This window comes from Lepidochelys kempii, chromosome 14, assembly GCF_965140285.1.
Source record: "Lepidochelys kempii isolate rLepKem1 chromosome 14, rLepKem1.hap1, whole genome shotgun sequence".
NCBI lineage: Eukaryota > Metazoa > Chordata > Testudines > Cheloniidae > Lepidochelys > Lepidochelys kempii.
The window spans coordinates 22,282,811-22,301,673 of record NC_136393.1 but is presented as its reverse complement, the minus strand read 5'-3'; the positions used below and the strand labels follow the sequence as shown (position 1 = coordinate 22,301,673).

Sequence of the window (18,863 nt, the reverse complement as noted above, 5' to 3'; positions counted from 1 at the left end):
TGTAATACATGGGGTTACAGCTTGTGCTCTTTATTCCCCAGGAGAGGCAGGTGAGGCTATGGAGCTTTCTGTTTCTCCCAATATCTTGCTGGGGAGCAGCTGAGAGTCAAGCTGAAGACTGGCATGTGAGGCCCCGGCTCGGACACACTGAAAACGTTATCTGAACACTCAGCAAGGTAATTTACTAAATATAAGTAAACAAGAACTTTTGAAAACTGAAGCTTGGTGGCTCTGGGAAAATGTGAAGTGGGGCAGAACGATCAAAATCTCGGAAAACAACATGGAAAAAGTAACTTTCTTCATCTCTTGGGCATTAGGGAAAGTGCTGCAACTCCAGAGACACCAGCAGGCCTACGGGATTTAAAGGAAAGAGTTCAATTTGAGCATCTGGGTGGAAGCAGAGGGTTGGGAGGATAGTTTGAGGATAGACTGCTCTACATAAGCCCATGGATCATCACTCTACAAACTCTTCATGGAAAATGCACTGCTGTGCAGCTATCGTAACCTTCATCCCGGCTCAATACAGAGATGGGATCCTGGTTGGGGATGGTGCATGTGTGTTGGAAGGGAGGTTCCAGATATTATATTCAGGAGGTAGGTACGGTGCACATAAGTGCATGTTGGAAGAGAGGTACTAGATATTACATTAAGGAAGAAAGTGGATGCACTGTTCCTCATTCTCTCTTGGGATAGTCACCTAAGAAGAAAATTAGATCTTTGGATAAACTGGAATGGAGGCTTTCATTATTTTCTCTGCAAAATTGCATGCCACTCTTGAAAGGTACAAAAATCCCCACCCCCTATCCTATTGAGGCCAAACTCTGCTCTCACCAGTGCCAGCATAAAGCCAGTTAACACCACAGACGTCTATGGACTTAATCCAACTTTATATTGGTGTAACTGAGAACAGAATTTGGTCTTTAAATGTCAGATTAGCCTGCAAGATTCCCAAAGATCTAACAGCCTCCAAAGAGGATCTGGACTCTGCCAAGAATTTCTCTATTTCTGGTTGTGATGAGAAACAATGTGCATGTGAAGCACGTTCATTTAGCATCCAGCTCCCTCTTCAGGTCTAGGAGTCCCTGCATGAACTTCAGTGTGACCTGGATCAGGACCCTAGAGTCAATGTGAACTGGATGTATTGACACTGGCTGATGGTTGTAGGATGAGAGAGCTTCAGCTTTCTATGAGTAAAACGGGGCCGTGTTCCATGGGCTGTATCTGCTGGCTGTAAACAGCTGCCTCCCCTCTCAGCAAACCTGAGGAACTGTTTACAATGAGAAGGGAGAACCATTTCCCTTTGCTCATAGCTCTCCCTTTTGGTTTGGATTTGGTTCTAGGTGGCACAGGGAAGGCACACGAACTAAAATATAGAATTGGTCTAGTGGTTAGAGCACTAGCCTAGAACTTGGGTTCAATGCCTGGCTCTGCCACTGACTTCCTGCGTGACGTTGAGCAAGTCACTTAACCTGTCTGCGCCTCAGTTTCCCCATCTGAAAAATACGTAGAATAACACTTACTGGAATCCACCTCATATGTTCTGAGGCATGGAAAGATATTCTACAAGTGCTTTGAGAGCCTGTGATAAATGTGGGAATTTTGGTAATATTTTTATGATTCCTGTGCATGCCTCAGTTTACCAGTGGGCTTTGTATTGCTGTGCACTGAGTGTAAAGGGAAGGGACAAGGTGTGGGACTCACACAGCTGCCTGGCTGGAAACCAGAGTCATTAACACATGGAGTAAAGGCTACACAAGTGCATGGAGGATCCAGAAGAGACAATGGAGACCCCAGTGGCCAGGACATTCACACCTTGTGACTAACATCTGAGAAAAAGGAGCTTCCCCACATCCTCCCACCTTCCCTGCAGGGAAGTGGAGCAAAGGCCCCTAGCTGGAGAACAAGGGGAAAGGAGCGAGATGGCTATCTCATCTCTCAGAGGGTATGGCTACACAGCACTTAAACACCCAGTGGGACTGTAAAACTGCAGTATAGACATTCAGATTCAGGCTGGAGTCCAGGCTCTGGGATCCTCCCCCATCATGTGGTTCCAGAGTTCAGGGTACAGCCTGAGCCCAAATGTCTACACTGCAATTTTACAGCCTCAGAGCTGACCAGGCTGGCCCGGGGGGCAGTGTTAATTGCTATGTAGACATACCCAGAGACATGGGACTCTTACGTGGGACAAAGAAAGGAGGGGAGATGGTTCCTACAGCAGCATGGCTATAGCTAGCATGGACTGTGCCCTAACCTTTGCTGGTCTGTGCTAACCAAAGAATTCCCAGATTCTCTGACCCGGAGACTAATCTCTACCTTGTTTTGAAAAGACTGCCTGGTGTCAGTGCAAATACCCCCTGAGAGCACTGCATTCCGACGAGATAAAGAACAAGGTCTGGTCTACACTAGAGCCCTGTATCGGTATAAATACAGCGCTCACGGGTGTGAAAAATCCACCCCCCTGTGTGACATAGTTATACCAGCCTAACCCCTGTGTAGACAGCGCTATGTCTCCCGTTGACATACCTATGGCCTCTCAGGGCGGGGGATTAACTACGCCGACGGGAGAGCTCTCTCCCATCGGCTTAGAGCGTTTCCATTAAAGCGCTACAGCAGCACAGCTGCACCAATCCAGCATTTGAAGTGTAGACGTGCCCCAAGCCTCCCACAGGAGTGTGGCCTGGCTGGACTCGCTGCAGGGAGCCATGGATACTGTCTGACAGGGAAGGCTGGCACCCGAAGACCCAGTTTTGGAGTGGTCCCGCCCTGTGGAACTGTGTGGCTCCTGGGGTCTGGCACACTAACAGGGTCACGCCCAAGGGACTGGCTCCGGACTGGGGCAGAGACCGGATCCTGTGGATCCGCGACAGATCCTAAAAGGAAATGGGCTATAAAAGGGTAAAGCATGTTGGATTTCTCCAAACCACTTGGAAACACTCCCAGGCAAAGGCCTCGGTTACTCCTTTAAGCTGACTCAGTCACATGCGTCTCCTGAGCAAAGAATGCCACGCACACAGCAGTGAATTTTGCAGGAAAGTTTCATGCCATAGATTTTTCCTTCACAGGACTCAGCAGAGGACGGAACGGTTGACATGCACAGGGCGCTCGGACCGTTGTTAAGCAATAGTCCCAAATGACACAGGTCAGTGCACCCGTGTACTAAGGGGCACACATGTTCTCTCACTTCCACCTTGCACTTTCCTACTTCTTCATCACCTGAAAAACTGAGATGGCTTGTGTGTGTAGCGATGTGATTAGAAGAGGAAGTGATGGCATCTCCAGGAACCCCTGGAAAAACACTTTTAACCGTTTCTAAAGAAATTCCTGTGTAGACATTAAATCTGTTTCTTTTCCCTTTAACAACAGGAACATGTCTGTAGAAGTGGCATCATTGTTTCTCAAGAGTTTGACTTCTTCCTTGTGGAGATGTTTCTTGTCAGACAAAAGAGATCGGTGTATGAACACGGTACAGATGCTTAGAGAAGATTAGATAGATGCAATATAAAAGCCAGGGAATTTACTCCTGTGTTTGTAAACTCTTTGGGCCAGGAATCATCTCTCTTAGGTTTGTACAGCACCTAGCACAATGGGATTCCGACCTATGATGTGGGAGCCTCTCCGCCCCCCCCCACTACTGTAACATGAAAAGTAAACAGAATGACATGCTGCAAGCAGTAATATTGCTGTTGACACAAAAATAAAGCCTCAAGTTTCAGTGTGGTCTAAAGTTACCTCTGCTGGAATCCTCTCAAACCATCCCCATCCCGTAGCCACACTTCTGTGAGCCAGGCATACGCTTGCATACTCGTCGTCAATAGCCCAGTTAGTAGCACTGTCACTTTCATCAAGGCACATCCCATTGCAATGCGTTAGGATAGGTTTTATTCCCTCTGCTCTCATTAACCAGTCTTCAACAACAACCCACATACACAGAATGTGGAAGTGTGCAGAATGCACATCGAACAAAATTCTCCCAATGCAGGGAGTGGGGCTGGCATTTTATATTACTCTATTAACAGCACGTGAACAGCAGAGACATCTTATCGAGCCTTATGACCCCAGCATCAGTGCTAATGCCATGCAAGATGCTAGGTGGGATTTCCAAAAGTGCTCAAGCGTTGGCTTAACTTGGTTTCTATGCAAGTCAACAGCACCATTGACTTAAGTGGGAGCAGAGTTAGGTCAGCGGCGAACGCCTCTGAAAACTCTATTTCCTTTTAGAATGTGAAACGAAAATCCACATCACCAAACTGAGCGAAGCCCGCGAACCCACAACAGAACAACATGCAGCTGATTCAACCCGGTTTGTGCATAAAGGCAACAAATACAGCTGCAAACAGGGCAGGCAGGATTGGTTACTGTCATCTTGAAAAAAGTAAAGGAGGACTTGTGGCACCTTAGAGACTAACAAATTTATCTGAGCATAAGCTTTCTTGAGCTACAGCTCACTTCATCGGATGCTTCATCTTGAAGCTGACCTTTGAAGCAGTCCTTGATCTGATTGTACATGACCTGACTCCAACCTTGAGAGCAAATGCTTTGTGCCCGTATAGGGAGACGAATGAGCAGTCTTCCAAACAGCGTGCATTGCAGAGAGATGCGCTTTACTCCAGCAGAGCTCCCCCTACAATCAGCTATGGAATGGGGAGTAAAATGAGCCCTCCCGCTTGCTAGTGATGGGTTTGTCCCAGAGAGACTATATAACCAGTACAAGGTCACACCTTAAATCTATTCAAGCTGTGGACTTAAATCCAGGCCTCCCAAGTCCTAGGCTAGTGCCCTAACCACCAGACAAGCCTGCCTCTCTGGGGGGGGGGGGGGAATAGACCTCCTTAAGCAGGTCTCAGACTGTGGTCGCCAGCTGTCAGGAAAGAGAGTCAATTTACCTGCAAGAGATCTTCACTCAGGACTTCTGTTTTTTCAGCTCTACAAGGGGGAAAAAAAGTGTTAGTTGCGATGCAGACAAAAAAAATAAATTAAAAAAAAAATTGATAACTAGCTACAAACCCAGGTGGCATCCCACCCAGAGACATCCACATGATGCATGCAGGGGTCAGGCTTTGGAGAGCACCCGGACACATGTGGAGCTGCCCTGTAACGATTTATGAATACCGTGAATTGGCCTGGTTATTGGGCTGTTCACTGTATATTGGGTTAAATCAACAAGGCTGTTGGGAAAAGAAGCAATGGGAAACAAGAGATTAAGATAAGCCACCCCACAGTAAAGTAAGATATGTCCGAACTGCCGTCATTCCATACAACCCGCCTCAGAAAAATCCTCCGTATCTTTTGGCCCAGAACAATCTCAACCCAAGATCTATTGACACAATGCAGCCAAGAGGATCTGAGCACCATCCTTGCCACGAGGCACTGGAGATGAAATAGCCACGTGCTTCGGATGGAAACTGATTTAATCAGCAGAGTAGCAATAAGATGGACACCTGAAGGCAAGCGAAAACAAGGCCGCCCGAAAACAACATGGAGGAGAGCTGTGGAAGCCGAGCTGAAAAACCTGGGGCACAGCTGGGGAACCACTGAAAGACTTTCCAGAAACAGACAGGAGTGAAGGAGCTTCGTCGCTGCCCTAAACGCCAGAGGTGTAATGGGAACATGATGATGACCCCACAGTAAACACTTGAGGGCTGTTACAGGACAATGGCAGAGCCACTGGCTCTGAGGGCTCTGTCTTGACCTTCTGGACCAGTTTGGACAAGCAGGGCCAAAGCCTAGGAACTGACCAGGAGAAGGGATCTCTGACTGGACAAAACAAGGCTCTCTTTCCATGGGGGGTAGCTGTTGGAGAGCATTTTGGGAAAGAGTGACACAGGCACCTCCTATGGGGTCTGAAGCGGCTGGACCTGCGGGGATGGGAGGTGTATAGGTAAGAGAAACATGCATGGTGACTGCTTATTGTTTTAAGATCTTTGTCTCTAAATGCTCTATCAACACTGTGGTTCATGCAGGCTGTCCAGTCACTGTACTGACCATGGTCACAGACTCCTGAAGGGAAGGGCTGCACGTGCCTGAATGCAGGCAGACCCGCTGGGTAAGCCTGGCTGATCCACAGGGTCTGGTAGCCCAGGGTCTGGTCTGAGGGTGGGAGATTCGCATGATTCCAGCCCAGAAGGCAGAAAGGCCTGACATCTGAGGATGTGCACTGAGATACCAGAGGGTGACAGAGGAGCAGCTCACCCGATAACCATGACAAGTGCTACCCTGGAAACCACAGCTGAATCCCGTGTTTGGTGGGACACCCTAAGCAATGCAGCAGAGTAGCCAGCTGTGCTGTATAGAACAAGCCACTGATCCCTACCTGGGGAAATCCAGCCTGCTACCTACTGTGCGCAACAGTCCCAGTAACCCAGATTTATCACTTTTGCTTCCTTGTCTCCTGGGCCCCCCAAGAGGCTGCGGGCTGTATTTCTGCTGCACCGGAGTCCGACTAAGGCGAGTGATATCTGCACGTCTTTTTAGGGGAGGAAATGGGAAACACTTGAACACAACGCTCCAACCTCCCTTTCTTTACAGGCTGAGCTAAAACACAGCTCCGAACACACCAAAGAGCTTGAAGGAACTCTTGATGGGCCCATTCTGAGGTCACAGAATGGAGCCGAGCTGTCTTGGGAAGAATGATTCTGACTCATGGAGGCAGCAAAGCAGCTAGCTTGATCTCCAGAGTGTCATTGGCTCAGGCTAGAGGAAAGTGCCAAGCCCAGAGACACCTGATATTACCTTGACACTGTAAAGTTCCTTTCATGAGAGAACGTCAAAGCCCTTTTAAAACCATTGATGATTAAGCCCCCTGGCAAGATAAAGTATTTCCCCATTTTGCAGATGGGGAAACTGAGGCACAGAGACTCATCCAAGGTCCCAAAGCAAGTTAGTTGCATAGCACAAGCTGGGTTGTGCCAGCATTATTCCCTTGCCCCTCAAAACAGCTCTTCCAAAACACCCACCTCCGTGCACTAATAGAGAAGGGTTGGCGGATATTCCCCTGCATGCTGATAAATACCAGGACTGCTGGAATTTATCTTCTACATTTGCTCAGAATCTGCATTCCCTTGGCCTACAGCACAGTTCTGTAAAAAACAAACGTGGTAAACCACAGCGGTGTGTGGTTCCTCGCTCAAACCTGCATAGGGAGCGCCCGGGAACCACGGCAGGGAAGAAGAACGCAGAATCCCTGGGCTGAAATCAGCCTTGCTAAACCCTATTTCCCTTTGCTACTGCTCATGGGTGGCCTGCAGGAAAGGAGTTGGTGAGCTTCCATCAGGCGTCCACATGCCATGATAGCAGTTTGCACTGTGGGGCATCTCAGCGGGAAGGACAAACATTGAGTCACTAGAGAGGACCCCGTAGACGGAGGCAGTTTGGAAGGGCAGCAGATGCCCTGCCCATGCCATAGTGGTCTTGAGCTCAAACAGAGGGAGGCCAAAATTCAGCCATTTCACCATCACTAAGCTCAATATTCAAAAGAGAACAAGCCCCCCGTAGGCTGCTGGCCTGTCTCCCCTGCCCAGGCAGAGCTAGTGCCACGTCAAGTCTGTGCAAGTCCTTCCTTCAGGACACAGCTTACTCTTCCAACACAACAAATCTACTCCCCCGACCACCGCGGGCTGCAGGGGCTCCTTCCCCTCCTCCGGGGCCTGTCCCAGGAGCCAACGTCCTCCCTGCAACTCTTCCTTCAACTCAGCCCATCAGGCCTTTGTAGAAATCACCTGACCTCTTCCCAGCTAGGTCTGATAATCCCCTACCAGGCCCAAACACTTCGACCCCAAATATGGAGATGAATTAAACCCAGAGCAGGTCAGTAAGACACACCAGCCAGACACCTGGGAAAGAACTCTCTGTAGTAACTCAGAGCTCTCCCCAGCTAGTGTCCCATCTCCAGCCTTTGGGGATATTTACTGCTAGCAGTCACAGACTGGCTACATGCCATCGGAGGCAGTCTCATCATATCATCCCCTTCATAACCATATCCAGTTCAGTCCTGAAGCCAGTTTGGTTTTTTGCCCCCACTGCTCCCCTTGGGAGGCTATTCCAGAACTTCACTCCTCTGATGGTTAGAAACCTTTGTCTAATTTCAAACCTAAACTTGTTGGTGGCCAGTTTATATCCATTTGTTCTGGTGTCCACATTGGTGCTTACCTTAAATAACGCCCCTCCCACCCTGGTATTTATCCCTCTGATGTATTTAGAGAGAGCAATCCTATCTCCCCATAACCTTCATTTGGCTAGGCTAAACATGCCAAGCTCCTTGAGTCTCTTCTCATAAGGCAGGTTTTCCATTCCTTGGATCATTGTAACAGCCCTTCTCTCAACCTGTTCCAGTTTGAATGAATCTTTCTTAAACATGGGAGACCAGAATTGCACACAGTATTCCAGATAAGGTCTCACCAGCGCCTTGTACAATGTTCATAACACTTCCTTATCTCTAGTGGAAAGATCTAGCATGATGCATCCTAGGACTACATTAGCCTTTTTCACGGCTGCATCACATTGGCAGCTCACAGTCATCCTGTAAATACAATACAGCCAGGTCTTTCTCCTCCTCTCTCGCTTCCAACTGATACATCCCCAGCTTACAGCACAAATTCTTCTTGTTGGTCCCTAAGTCCATGCATTAGCACTTTGCACTATTTAATTTCATCCCATTTCTATTACTCCAGTTTTCAAGGTCCTCCAAATCTTCTTGTATGACAGTCTGGTCCTCCTCCACGTCAGCAACGCCTCCTAACTGTGTCATCCGCAAGTTTTATTCGCACTCTCCCACTTTTTGTGCCAAGGTCATGAACGAAAACATTAAGTAAGATTGGTCTGCAAGCTTTATCAGTGATGATTTTATGTTTTCTTCCAGTTCATTGGGGCTAGAAACACACCAGCTCAACGATTTCCCATTTACAATTATGGTTTGAGACCTATCAGCCAGTTTTTATTCTGTTTAATACGTGCCATTTTTATTTTATATTGTTCTAGTTTTGTAATCAGTGTTGTGTGGCACTAAGTCAAAGGCCGTACGTAAGCCCATTATATCAACTCTATTACCTTTAACCCACCAACCAAAACAGCGTTTACTCTTTTCTACTGTCCTACTGCCTGTCTTAAGACAGCTTGCCGTGTGTTGCTTTCCCTTCAACTGCACAGAGCTAAGAGCTGAGTTTCATTGCAAGCCAGGGCTGTCTCTTATTAACCACTCCTTTAAGTACAAGAGAAGGCAATTTAACCCACCCCGTGGCTTTAAACATTTACCCCTTCCCATAACAGAAGAACCAGGGACAATTAATTTAATAGGCAGCAAGTTTAAAACAAACGAAGGGAAATATTTCTTCACACAACGCACAATCAACCTGTGGAACTCATAGCCAGGGGATGCTGTGAAGGCCAAAAGTATAACTGGGTTCAAAAATGAATTAGATATGTTGGAGAATAGGTTCATCAATAGCTATTAGCCAAGAAGGTTAGGGATGCACCCACATTCTCTCGGTGTCCCTAAGCCTCTGATTGCTGGAAGCTGAGACTGGAAAACAGGGGGTGGATCACTCGACAAGTTACCCTATTCTGTTCATTCCCTATGAAGCATCTGGCATTGGCCACTGAAGGTGGACAAGGATATTGGGCTAGATGGACCATTGGTCTGACCCAGTATGGTCATTCTTATGGCCCTCGTATCTGGATGAAGATCTTCTCAGAATATGAAACACCCCACATAAAGCTTATTTTAGTTAATTCTGGGTTTGGCAAATGCACTCATCAATGGGGTGAAAGAATTTGTGAGTGGGGCTTAGCTAGCAGAAGCAACGGGATTTAAGCTTTATTGAAAAAAATATATATAAAAAAGGTCTGATTCTGATCTAGCTGCCACTGTTTTCACAGATTTCCCGATTCACACCAATGAAGGAAGATTCACGTCCTAAGTGTGTAGTCCTCACAAGGAAACCCTTCCAAATGTGGCCCAGTGCAGTGCTGTTTTCCTGAGCCTGCAGACTGTCGGACATAAGAGATTTCAATGGTCTCCATTCATCTCAACAGCACGTTAGCGCTGAAAAGTCTGCCCCTTCACCCCAAGCTTTACCTCTCCCAACTGCTATATATCTGCTAAACCCACCCTTCGTCAGCTCTCCCCAAACCGTAGAGCAGGGATTGGCAACCTTTGGCACGCGGCCTGTCAAGGAAATCCGCTGGCGGGCCTGGACCATTTTTACCTGCAGCATCCACAGGTTTGGCCGATCGCAGCTCCCACTGGCCACGGTTTCCCATTCCATGCCAATGGGGCTGCGGGAAGCAGCATGTGCCGAGGGATGTGCTAGCCGCCACTCCCCACAGCCCCCATTGGCCTGGAATGGTGAGCCGCAGCCAGTGGGAGCTACAGTCAGCCGAACCTGCGGACGCTGCAGGTAAACAAACCGTCCCGGCCCACCAGCGGATTTCCCTGATGGCTGCGTGCCAAAGATTGCCGATCCCTGCCCTAGAGCCATGTCATACTTTGGTGGCGGGAAGGTTAAATGCCCTGGTAACACACTGGACCAGAGTGGGAAAACTACGGCCCGCAGGCCACATCACAGGCGAGCCCTCGGCCCCTCCCCTGCTGTTCCCCCGGCACAACGCTCTGGGTAACAGGGCTGCGAGCTCTTGCCAGGCAGTGCAGCTGCAGAGCTGCAGCCCGACCCGGTGCTCTGTGCTGTGCGGTGGCATGGCTGGCTCCAGCTGGGCAGCACGGCTGCCTGTCCTGGTGCTCCAGGCTGTGCCGCGGTAAGGGGGCAGGGGAGATTGGGGTGGTAGGCAGGGGTGTGGATAGGGGTCGGGGCGGTCACAGGGCAGGGAACAGGGGGGTTGAATGGGGGCAGGGGCCCGGGGGGGGCAGTCAAGAAGGAGGAGGGGGTTGGATGGGGCGGCGGGAGGCAGTCAGGGGCAGAGGGTCCAGGGGCAGTCAGGGGACAGGAAGAGTGGATGGGGGCCGGGCCACGCCTGGCTGTTTAGGGGAAGCACAGCCTCCCCTAACCGGCCCTCCATACAATTTTGAAAACCCGATGTGGCCCTCAGGCCAGAAACTCTGCCCACCCCTGCACTGGACGATTCGTCAAGGGCTGAATTAATTTATGGCTCCCTGAACAGTTTTCAAAGAAAAAAGAAACATTTGCCTCTGCAAGGACACTGCAGAACAACATGCAGCCGCCGCTCACACCAGCTGCTAAGTCAGCAGCTGGCTCCCAAGTTCTGAACACGAGCAGGACGGCTGATTCGCCAGGTATCCCCCGGGCTTTACTGCTACTGAGCCTTCTGACAAGTACGTCACCACTGCATTTTCCATCTTGTGGCACTGATTATGGGACTGGAACCTTTGAGACAATCTCCCAGCTCTAGGCTAACACGGTGCAGAGATCTGCAGGCTCCTAGCTCGGGATACTTATCCCTGGGCTTTATTACCAGCCAGTGAGGCATTCAGTGCTATGCAAGATGCAAATAAAAAGCGCCCCTGTCCTATAAAGCTTACAGGCTAAGGGACAGGCCTGGAGAAGTAAGCAGGACAGAGGAAACCCGGACTTCGATGCATTTATCCTCACCCATTCTCTCTGCCTTCCCAGCGATGATGTCAGGGTGACTCAGTGGGTTGGGGTTGATGCAGAAGTGTCTCTGCTGGTGGGACCTGAATGGGAAGGCTGGGGCGTGACCCTTTGGGGTGGGGAAGCGAAAGGAAACTTACGAGAGGCAGAAGAAAGGTGTGAAGCAGCAGCGCCTTTGCCACCATGTCCCAGTGTGCAACAAAACGAGACAGCGCTTCAAGCCGGGGGCCCACCCAGCCACCCACCTGCCACTCGCTAGAGAAGCACGCTGAGCTTTCTCAGCAATGGGGCCCTTTTGCTCGGCGGGTCGCCATGTGTCAGTTTGATTTTGCAAACACACCGTCCAGGACTTGGACGCCTCTGATGCTGCGTCTGATTCACAGAGCACAACCTGACAGCTCCAGACGAGCCCGCCATTACAGTCAGTGTGTCGGTGTTAGGAGAAGAGGCGAGGCCATCCAATGGTTTGGGTCATGCTAGCTGCAACTGGCGAAAAGGTTCCTTACCTTTGGGGACTGCAGATACCCTCAAAACCTCTAACCATGCTGTAAGTATCAGAGATATATTAATACCTTGGGAATGCATCTGTGTATGTTCCCCACCTGATATTCCATATAGCAAAGAATGGAAAACGTATATAAAAGAGTGGACTATGCACTTAGCCTGAACCTGAAAAATGAAGCACTCCCCAGCTGGAACAAACAGTCAGCTACCACCCGGAACATAATCTTCTTCATTTGTTTGACAGTGCCCCAAACAGGTGCTTTACAGAACAAAGCAAAGCACACAGCCGCTAGCGGGAAGAGCTTACGCTTTAACTGCAGATGTGTTACAGTGGGTGGGGTGTAACAGACAATTGGTGGAATGTGGCAGGAGGAAGGACATTCAGAAAGATTGAGCTTATTCAGTCTTGGCAAGCGCACGTTCCATTCCACGGCATGCACATTAGAGACATGCGAGTACTTAAAGGGGGTGAATTATATTAGAATTGGAAAAGGTTCAGAAAAGGGCAACAAAAATTATTAGGGGTATGAAACGGCTGCCATATGAGGAAAGATTAATAAGACTGGGACTTTTCAGCTTGGAAAAGAGACGACAAAGGGGGGATATGATAAAGGTCTATAAAATCATGACTGGTGTGGTGAAAGTAAATAAGGAAGTGTTATTTAACTAGGGGTCACCAAATGACATTAATAGGCAGCAGGTTTAAAACAAACAAAAGGAAGTAATTTTTCACACAATGCAGTGTCAACCTATGGAACTCCTTGCCAGAGGATGTTGTGAAGGCCAAGACTATAACAGGGTTCAAAAAAGAACTAGATGAGTTCATGGAGGATAGGTCTATCAATGGCTATTAGCCAGGATGAGCAAGGATGGTGTCCCTAGCCTCTGTTTGCCAGAAGCTGGGAATGGGTGACAGGGGATGGATCACTTGATGATTACCTGTTCTGTTCATTCCCTCTGGGGCACCTGGCAGTGGCCACTGTTGGAAGACAGGATGCTGGGCTAGATGGACCTTTGGTCTGAGCCAGTATGGCCACTGTAATGTTCTGATGTTAATAGAAGAGGCAGTGTGTCATAGTGGATAGAACACTGGGACTCTGGAGACCTGGGTCTATTCCTGGTTCTGCCACTGGCTTGCTGAGTGACCTTGGGCAGGTCACTGCCCCTCCCTGTGCCTCAGTTTCCCCATCTGTAAAAATGGGAATAATAATGGGAATAATGGGAATAATGACACCAACCTTCTTTGTAAAACACTTTGGATACTACAGATGAACCTCACAATAAAAGAGCTGGGATTACTGTTATCATCAGTGATGGGGTATCTGTGCTACCCTGGAGAGGTGCAGGGCTAATGTATTCTTGATCCCAGGCAAGGATCCTGCAGTTGGACCTGTGTGTGTGCACAGGGAGCCATCCACATGGATCCTATTGCAGGACTGAGGCTCTAATCGCCTCCCCAACCAATGTGGTTTCATCATTGTGCTGGGGTCTGACCCCTGGGCTCACTCTGAGGCTTGTGGGATCAGCTTTTCCCCACTAAATTACCATCACCCATCGTGTTATTAATCCCACAGTTATAACCATTGAACCCCAGCGCAAAAGAAACATTTGGTTCACGAAGCTGTAAATGACCCATGTATTTGTGCCCGATTGTCTTATAAACAATGGATGAGAAAGGCCTGAAAAGTGCTCCCTCGATATAGGTATTTCCCTGGCTCCTTTTATATGTAAAGAAATGTTCGAAGAATCAGGTGATTTTGAAGAATGCTGCCTTTTTTAGGGAGGGGGGCTCTATTTCAGGAACCCCTTCCTCAAATGACCTCACACTTGGACCACTAATCTTACCCCACCTCTGTATGAGGCACAGCAAGTTTAAAGACGATCCAAACCAGCATGCAGTTTTGAGAGCACTTACAACCGTTGTCTTTAAAACAGTAGGCAACTCCCAACTACAATACACAGAGCTCCAGGGTGCAGCGGGTCAGAAAACGGGGAAAAGAAAATGTGAGCAGAAGTTTTCTGATGAAAACGTGTCCCATCATCAGAAACGTTCTTCAGCCAGTTTTACTCCAGCCCCGGCTATTTCAAGAAGGCCTCTCTCTTTAGGAACATATGAAGCTGAAAGGGTAACCGGCCACAGCTCTGCCTCCCGCTGTGGGAGCTGGATAGCTGGGCAGGAAGGGATGTGCAGTGGCTACACAGCTCGGCGCCCCTTCGGACAAACGAGCAGAGGAAGAGCAGGAGGCAGAGTCCAGGCGCCCGGTGAGTCATGCACAGTAACCTGCTCAAGTCATACTTGAGTCCTTCCTTCACCTCCATCGTGTTATTGCCTTCAAACAATGAGCTACGTACTCAGAGGCGCTTTCCCCACCGCAGCACGACAGCCAGTCATCAGGGGAAGCTGCGATGTTAAAAGGCAAGTGAGCAAGGTGGGTTTAGGCACGATCGATACAGTAAATACAAACAACCATCCTGGCGCAGCACATCTGAGGCTCCCCATTTTAGAAGTAGGAAATCTCCCCTCCCCTGAGGGGATTTAATCCCCATTTTACAGGTGGGGAAACTGAGGCACAGAAGTTAAGTGACCTACCAACCATCACACAGCGGGTCAGAGGCAAGGTTGGGAACAGAACCCAGGAGTCTATCTAACCAATAGATAAACACCCTCTTGCTTCTGAACATTAATCCTAGTAACCCACCGAGTGCTGTCCCTCAGAGGGCTGTTCTTTTTCAGGCATGGGGTGGAGACCCCCAGGGCTCATTCAGGGAATGCCACAGAGTCCTGAAGGTGCCACCTGATTGGCAAGGAAAAGGTTAATCCCTGTATTTGCTGCATGACAGGAAAGGTTTGATGGCACGTCTACACTACGGGTGCTGAAGCACCGTCATGACGCTGCGTGGTACAGACACATCTCCCAGTGACGGAAGGGGCTTCTCCATCGATGGAGGTAATCCTCCTCCCCGAGCGGCAGGAGCGAGGTCAACATTCTTCCATCCACATAGCCGCGTCTGTGCTGGGGGTCAGGTTGGCTTACCCACAGTGCTGGGGGTTGGGAATTTTTCAAGCCCCTGAGCAAGGCAGCTCGGTTGAGCTAAATAGTAAGTGTAGACCTGGGCTAAGCGTGCTGCGGTAAGAGGGCTCCTCACGGCCACTCTGAGCCCAGACGTACAGAAACTGCTATAGGAGGACAGGTAACTAGGTTAATCTGCTTTTCCAGGCACGGCATAGACCCCCTACTCTCTGGCCCCCTCCCCTGCTTCCCACCCACACCAACCCTGGCGCCTTCTGACTGCGATGTTCCATGTGCAGCCACTGTTGGGCTTTGGGGGGGTGGCACGTCTACACTGTGTCAAACCCAGATCTATGGGAGCCAGGTTTGTGGACTTGGTGTTTCCAAGCCCACGCTTGAGCGTCCGCACTGCATGGTAAATCTGGGCTTACGACTGCTGGGCCCGGGTCCCCCAGCTGTGCCAACACACCCACATTGCGCTACGCAGACCTCCTGGCTTGGGCCTGCAGCATGACCTGCATCCATACGGCACAATGATAGAGCTGGACCAAAGTTGTAGCAGGACTCAGGCTCTGACCACACCCCTAGCAGGGTCCTAGGACCTGGGTCCTCAGTGCTCGCTGACTCGAGTCAGACTGATGAGTGTCTGGACAGACCGGGGCTTGGGCTCCAAACTGAGTCAGAGCCCAGCTTACTGTGCAGTGCAGATGGACCCTTAGGACAATAAGCTGGACTGCGTTCACACTAGGCTTGCTGTGGTGTCACTCCTGTAGAGCATCCATGGGAGAGACACAAGTAAAGTCCTTGAGAGCAGCCTCTCCCCGGCCCCACTTGGAACTGAGGAAGGAATATTTGTTCTCCTAATAGGAAGTGAGGATTCTTGGTTCGGCGGTCTCAGCCCTGGCTGTCTTAGGTACTTGTATGGACCTCGCCTTGCTGTGGTACCTGAGCATCTCACAATTTTTAATGCTCCTGTGCGATATGGCAGGGCTATTGTGCCTCAGTTGTCCATCTGTCCAGTGGGGATAGACAGACTAAGCTATTTGGCCAAGGAACAGGGAATTGACCCTGCATTTCCCACGTCCCAAGCTAGCACCTTAACCACTGGCAACCCTTTCCCCTGGCTGTGCCTACACTAATCTTTTTCAGGCCAAAGGTCAAAATTTGACCTACTTTCCATTTGTCCCTATATCTGCTTGCAAGGCCCATGTGATTCTTTCCACTTAATTCATTTTATGACCATACGTTTCAATAATGCTGCTCTTTCTACCCCTTTCTAGCCCTGGGCGCAATCCAAACCCTATTGAGGCTGATGGAAAGGTTCACAACGACTTCACTGGGCTTTGGACCGTGGTTTCTTACCAGAATTCATCAGTGACCTCGGAGAGTGGCACGCCAACGTGCCTGGAAGGAGCCTGCCCAGACAGCTGTGAGCCAAGGCACAAGAGAGACCCTCCGGTTAGAAGCCAAATTGTGAGCACTTGTGGGGAGGGAAACAAGCGTTGCTAAGGGAACAGATTTTCATTTCAAACTCCTCCAGGTGGAGGTTTACAAATAAAGAGAGGATACAAATTTTTTAAAGTATCTTGACGGTGCCCACTCTGCATCTGGATGTCACATCTGCACTGCACTTGCCACCCCTGGAAAACTAGCAGCCGGTGGAGATGTTAGCTGGCAACGGAAGGAAACAAAACTAGCCAATTCTTCCCCTTTCTCGGCGCCATCCCCACAAGCAGAAAGCAGCGTGCTCTCTATTGATCTGCCTGTCTCTAGGTGCCTATATGACGCTCAGCGCTGGAGAATGCCAGCGCCTCTCCTCCCTGTGTGTGTTGGTAGGCAGCTAACAGCAGTCAGCGACAGGGCAGTATAACCCCTCATTGCGTTTGTAAGTCAATGGAACACAAAGGCAGTTGACATACACTCGGGAACGGCCAGCTGTGGTGAAAGGTGACTGTATAGCCTCAGAGTCCGGAACCAGGTCAGGTTCAGGAACAAACAGCAATCTGGACTTTCCCACTGAAAGGCAAGAGGACTTGTGATCCAAAGTTCCTTGGGTGTTTTTCAAAAACCTCACCCTTTGATGTTAAGATGATGTGATTCACAGGGCAGCATGGACTGTATGTCTGAGTCATACAGATCACCTAGCCTGGTGTTCGGACACGGAGCTGATAGAAGGACTGCCTGTTGGGGCAGATTTCCTCTTGCTCTTCCCTAATTAGGTGTGTTACACTGGGGGCGTTAAGCTGGAATTCAGGCAAGACACTGGAATTTAGTGGTTACATTTTGCACAAAATTCCCACTGTAGTTTCAATTCTTCAGCACCTGTCATAAATTGCTACCCAGCTTTTCTGGACTCTGTTAAACTACTGCTGTTTTGCACCCCAGAGGTAGCTGGAAAAGCAATTCCTACATATAATTTGTACGTCAGTTTATACAGTCATGTGGGCAAATGGCTCTCTCTAAAACGTAAGCCGGTGAAGTCAGTGGTTGTTGAATTTGGAGACATTAATGTAAATTCCAAATCAACTGAACTTCTACACCTTGCCGGGCTTGGAAGCTATTTGCACCACTAATGAACTATATTCTTTGCAGTTTTATCCATCTTGCATCATATTTTGGCTCTCTCCAGTTCCTTTACTGAGAGTTCCATCCTACTCAATAGGCTAATGCGGGACAGGATAATCTCAGAAGCAAGCAACTGACCTAATAAAACCCTTTGGAATTCGGTTCACACAAGGACAAGAGCTGAGACGAGTTTGCTGTGCTCAGTTCTTATGTGCCCTGCTTCTCGGGCCAAACTAACCCTATGCATTTTGACCAGGCTGCTTGTCCCTGCCCAAGAGGGCCAGGAATCAACTCCACACTGACAGGTAACCCTTGTCTTCATAAAAAGGAAAAACACTAATTCGCTTTGAACTCTAACAGCATCCATCTCTGGATACGCCAGAGCACCCCAAACACTAATACATTCAGGCACACATCTCGCAGCAAGGTCGGCGTGTGTCCCTATTTTACAGACAGGGAAAGCGAGGCACGGATTTCAGTGATTAGTCTGGGCTGTGCAGGGAATCCAGGAGGGAACAGGACACAGAGGCTGGGACTTCTAAAGAAGCCTTTAAAGAAGATACGCACTGCACTCCCATTGAAATTCAATGGGATTTGAGCAGCTGACTCCCTTAGGCTGCTTTGAATTCCCCACCCAGATTGGCTGATTCAAAGTCTCAGCCACAAGACGATCTTTCTACCTCTCCACCACCTTCAGGATCCCACATCAACAACAGGCAGTGTCTGCACCCTAAATGTTTGCAAGTAACTGCCTAGGTTCCCTCCTCCACTTCCCAGCCAGAGGGTGCTTTCAAGACCAATTCTACTCCTGCTGTGAAAAAGTTGCTCAGAGGGACTTCACCAGCTACGAGTGCAACAGGTTTCAGAGTAACAGCCGTGTTAGTCTGTATTCGCAAAAAGAAAAGGAGTACTTGTGGCACCTTAGAGACTAACCAATTTATTTGAGCACGAGCTTTCGTGAGCTAAAGCTCACTTCATCGGATGCATACCGTGGAAACTGCAGCAGACATTATATACACACAGAGATCATGAAACAATACCTCCTCCCACCCCACTGTCCTGCTGGTAATAGCTTATCTAAAGTGATCATCAAGTTGGGCCATTTCCAGCACAAATCCAGGTTTTCTCACCCTCCACCCCCCCCACACACACAAACTCACTCTCCTGCTGGTAATAGCCCATCCAAAGAGACAACTCTCTTCACAATGTGCATGATAATCAAGGT

At 49.2% G+C, this 18,863-nt stretch overlaps 1 protein-coding gene across 9 annotated transcripts in view; it reads right to left on the bottom strand.

The window, feature by feature from the left end:
- Positions 1–18,863, bottom strand: part of ARHGAP44 (Rho GTPase activating protein 44) — a 153,003-nt gene that overhangs the window by 58,037 nt on the left and 76,103 nt on the right. For all 9 annotated transcript variants that reach the window (XM_073310157.2, XM_073310155.2, XM_073310163.2 and 6 more), the window contains exon 2: positions 4,884–4,923. In XM_073310157.2, coding sequence (XP_073166258.1) covers positions 4,884–4,923 — 40 coding nt within the window. The remainder of the gene's footprint in view (positions 1–4,883; positions 4,924–18,863) is intronic.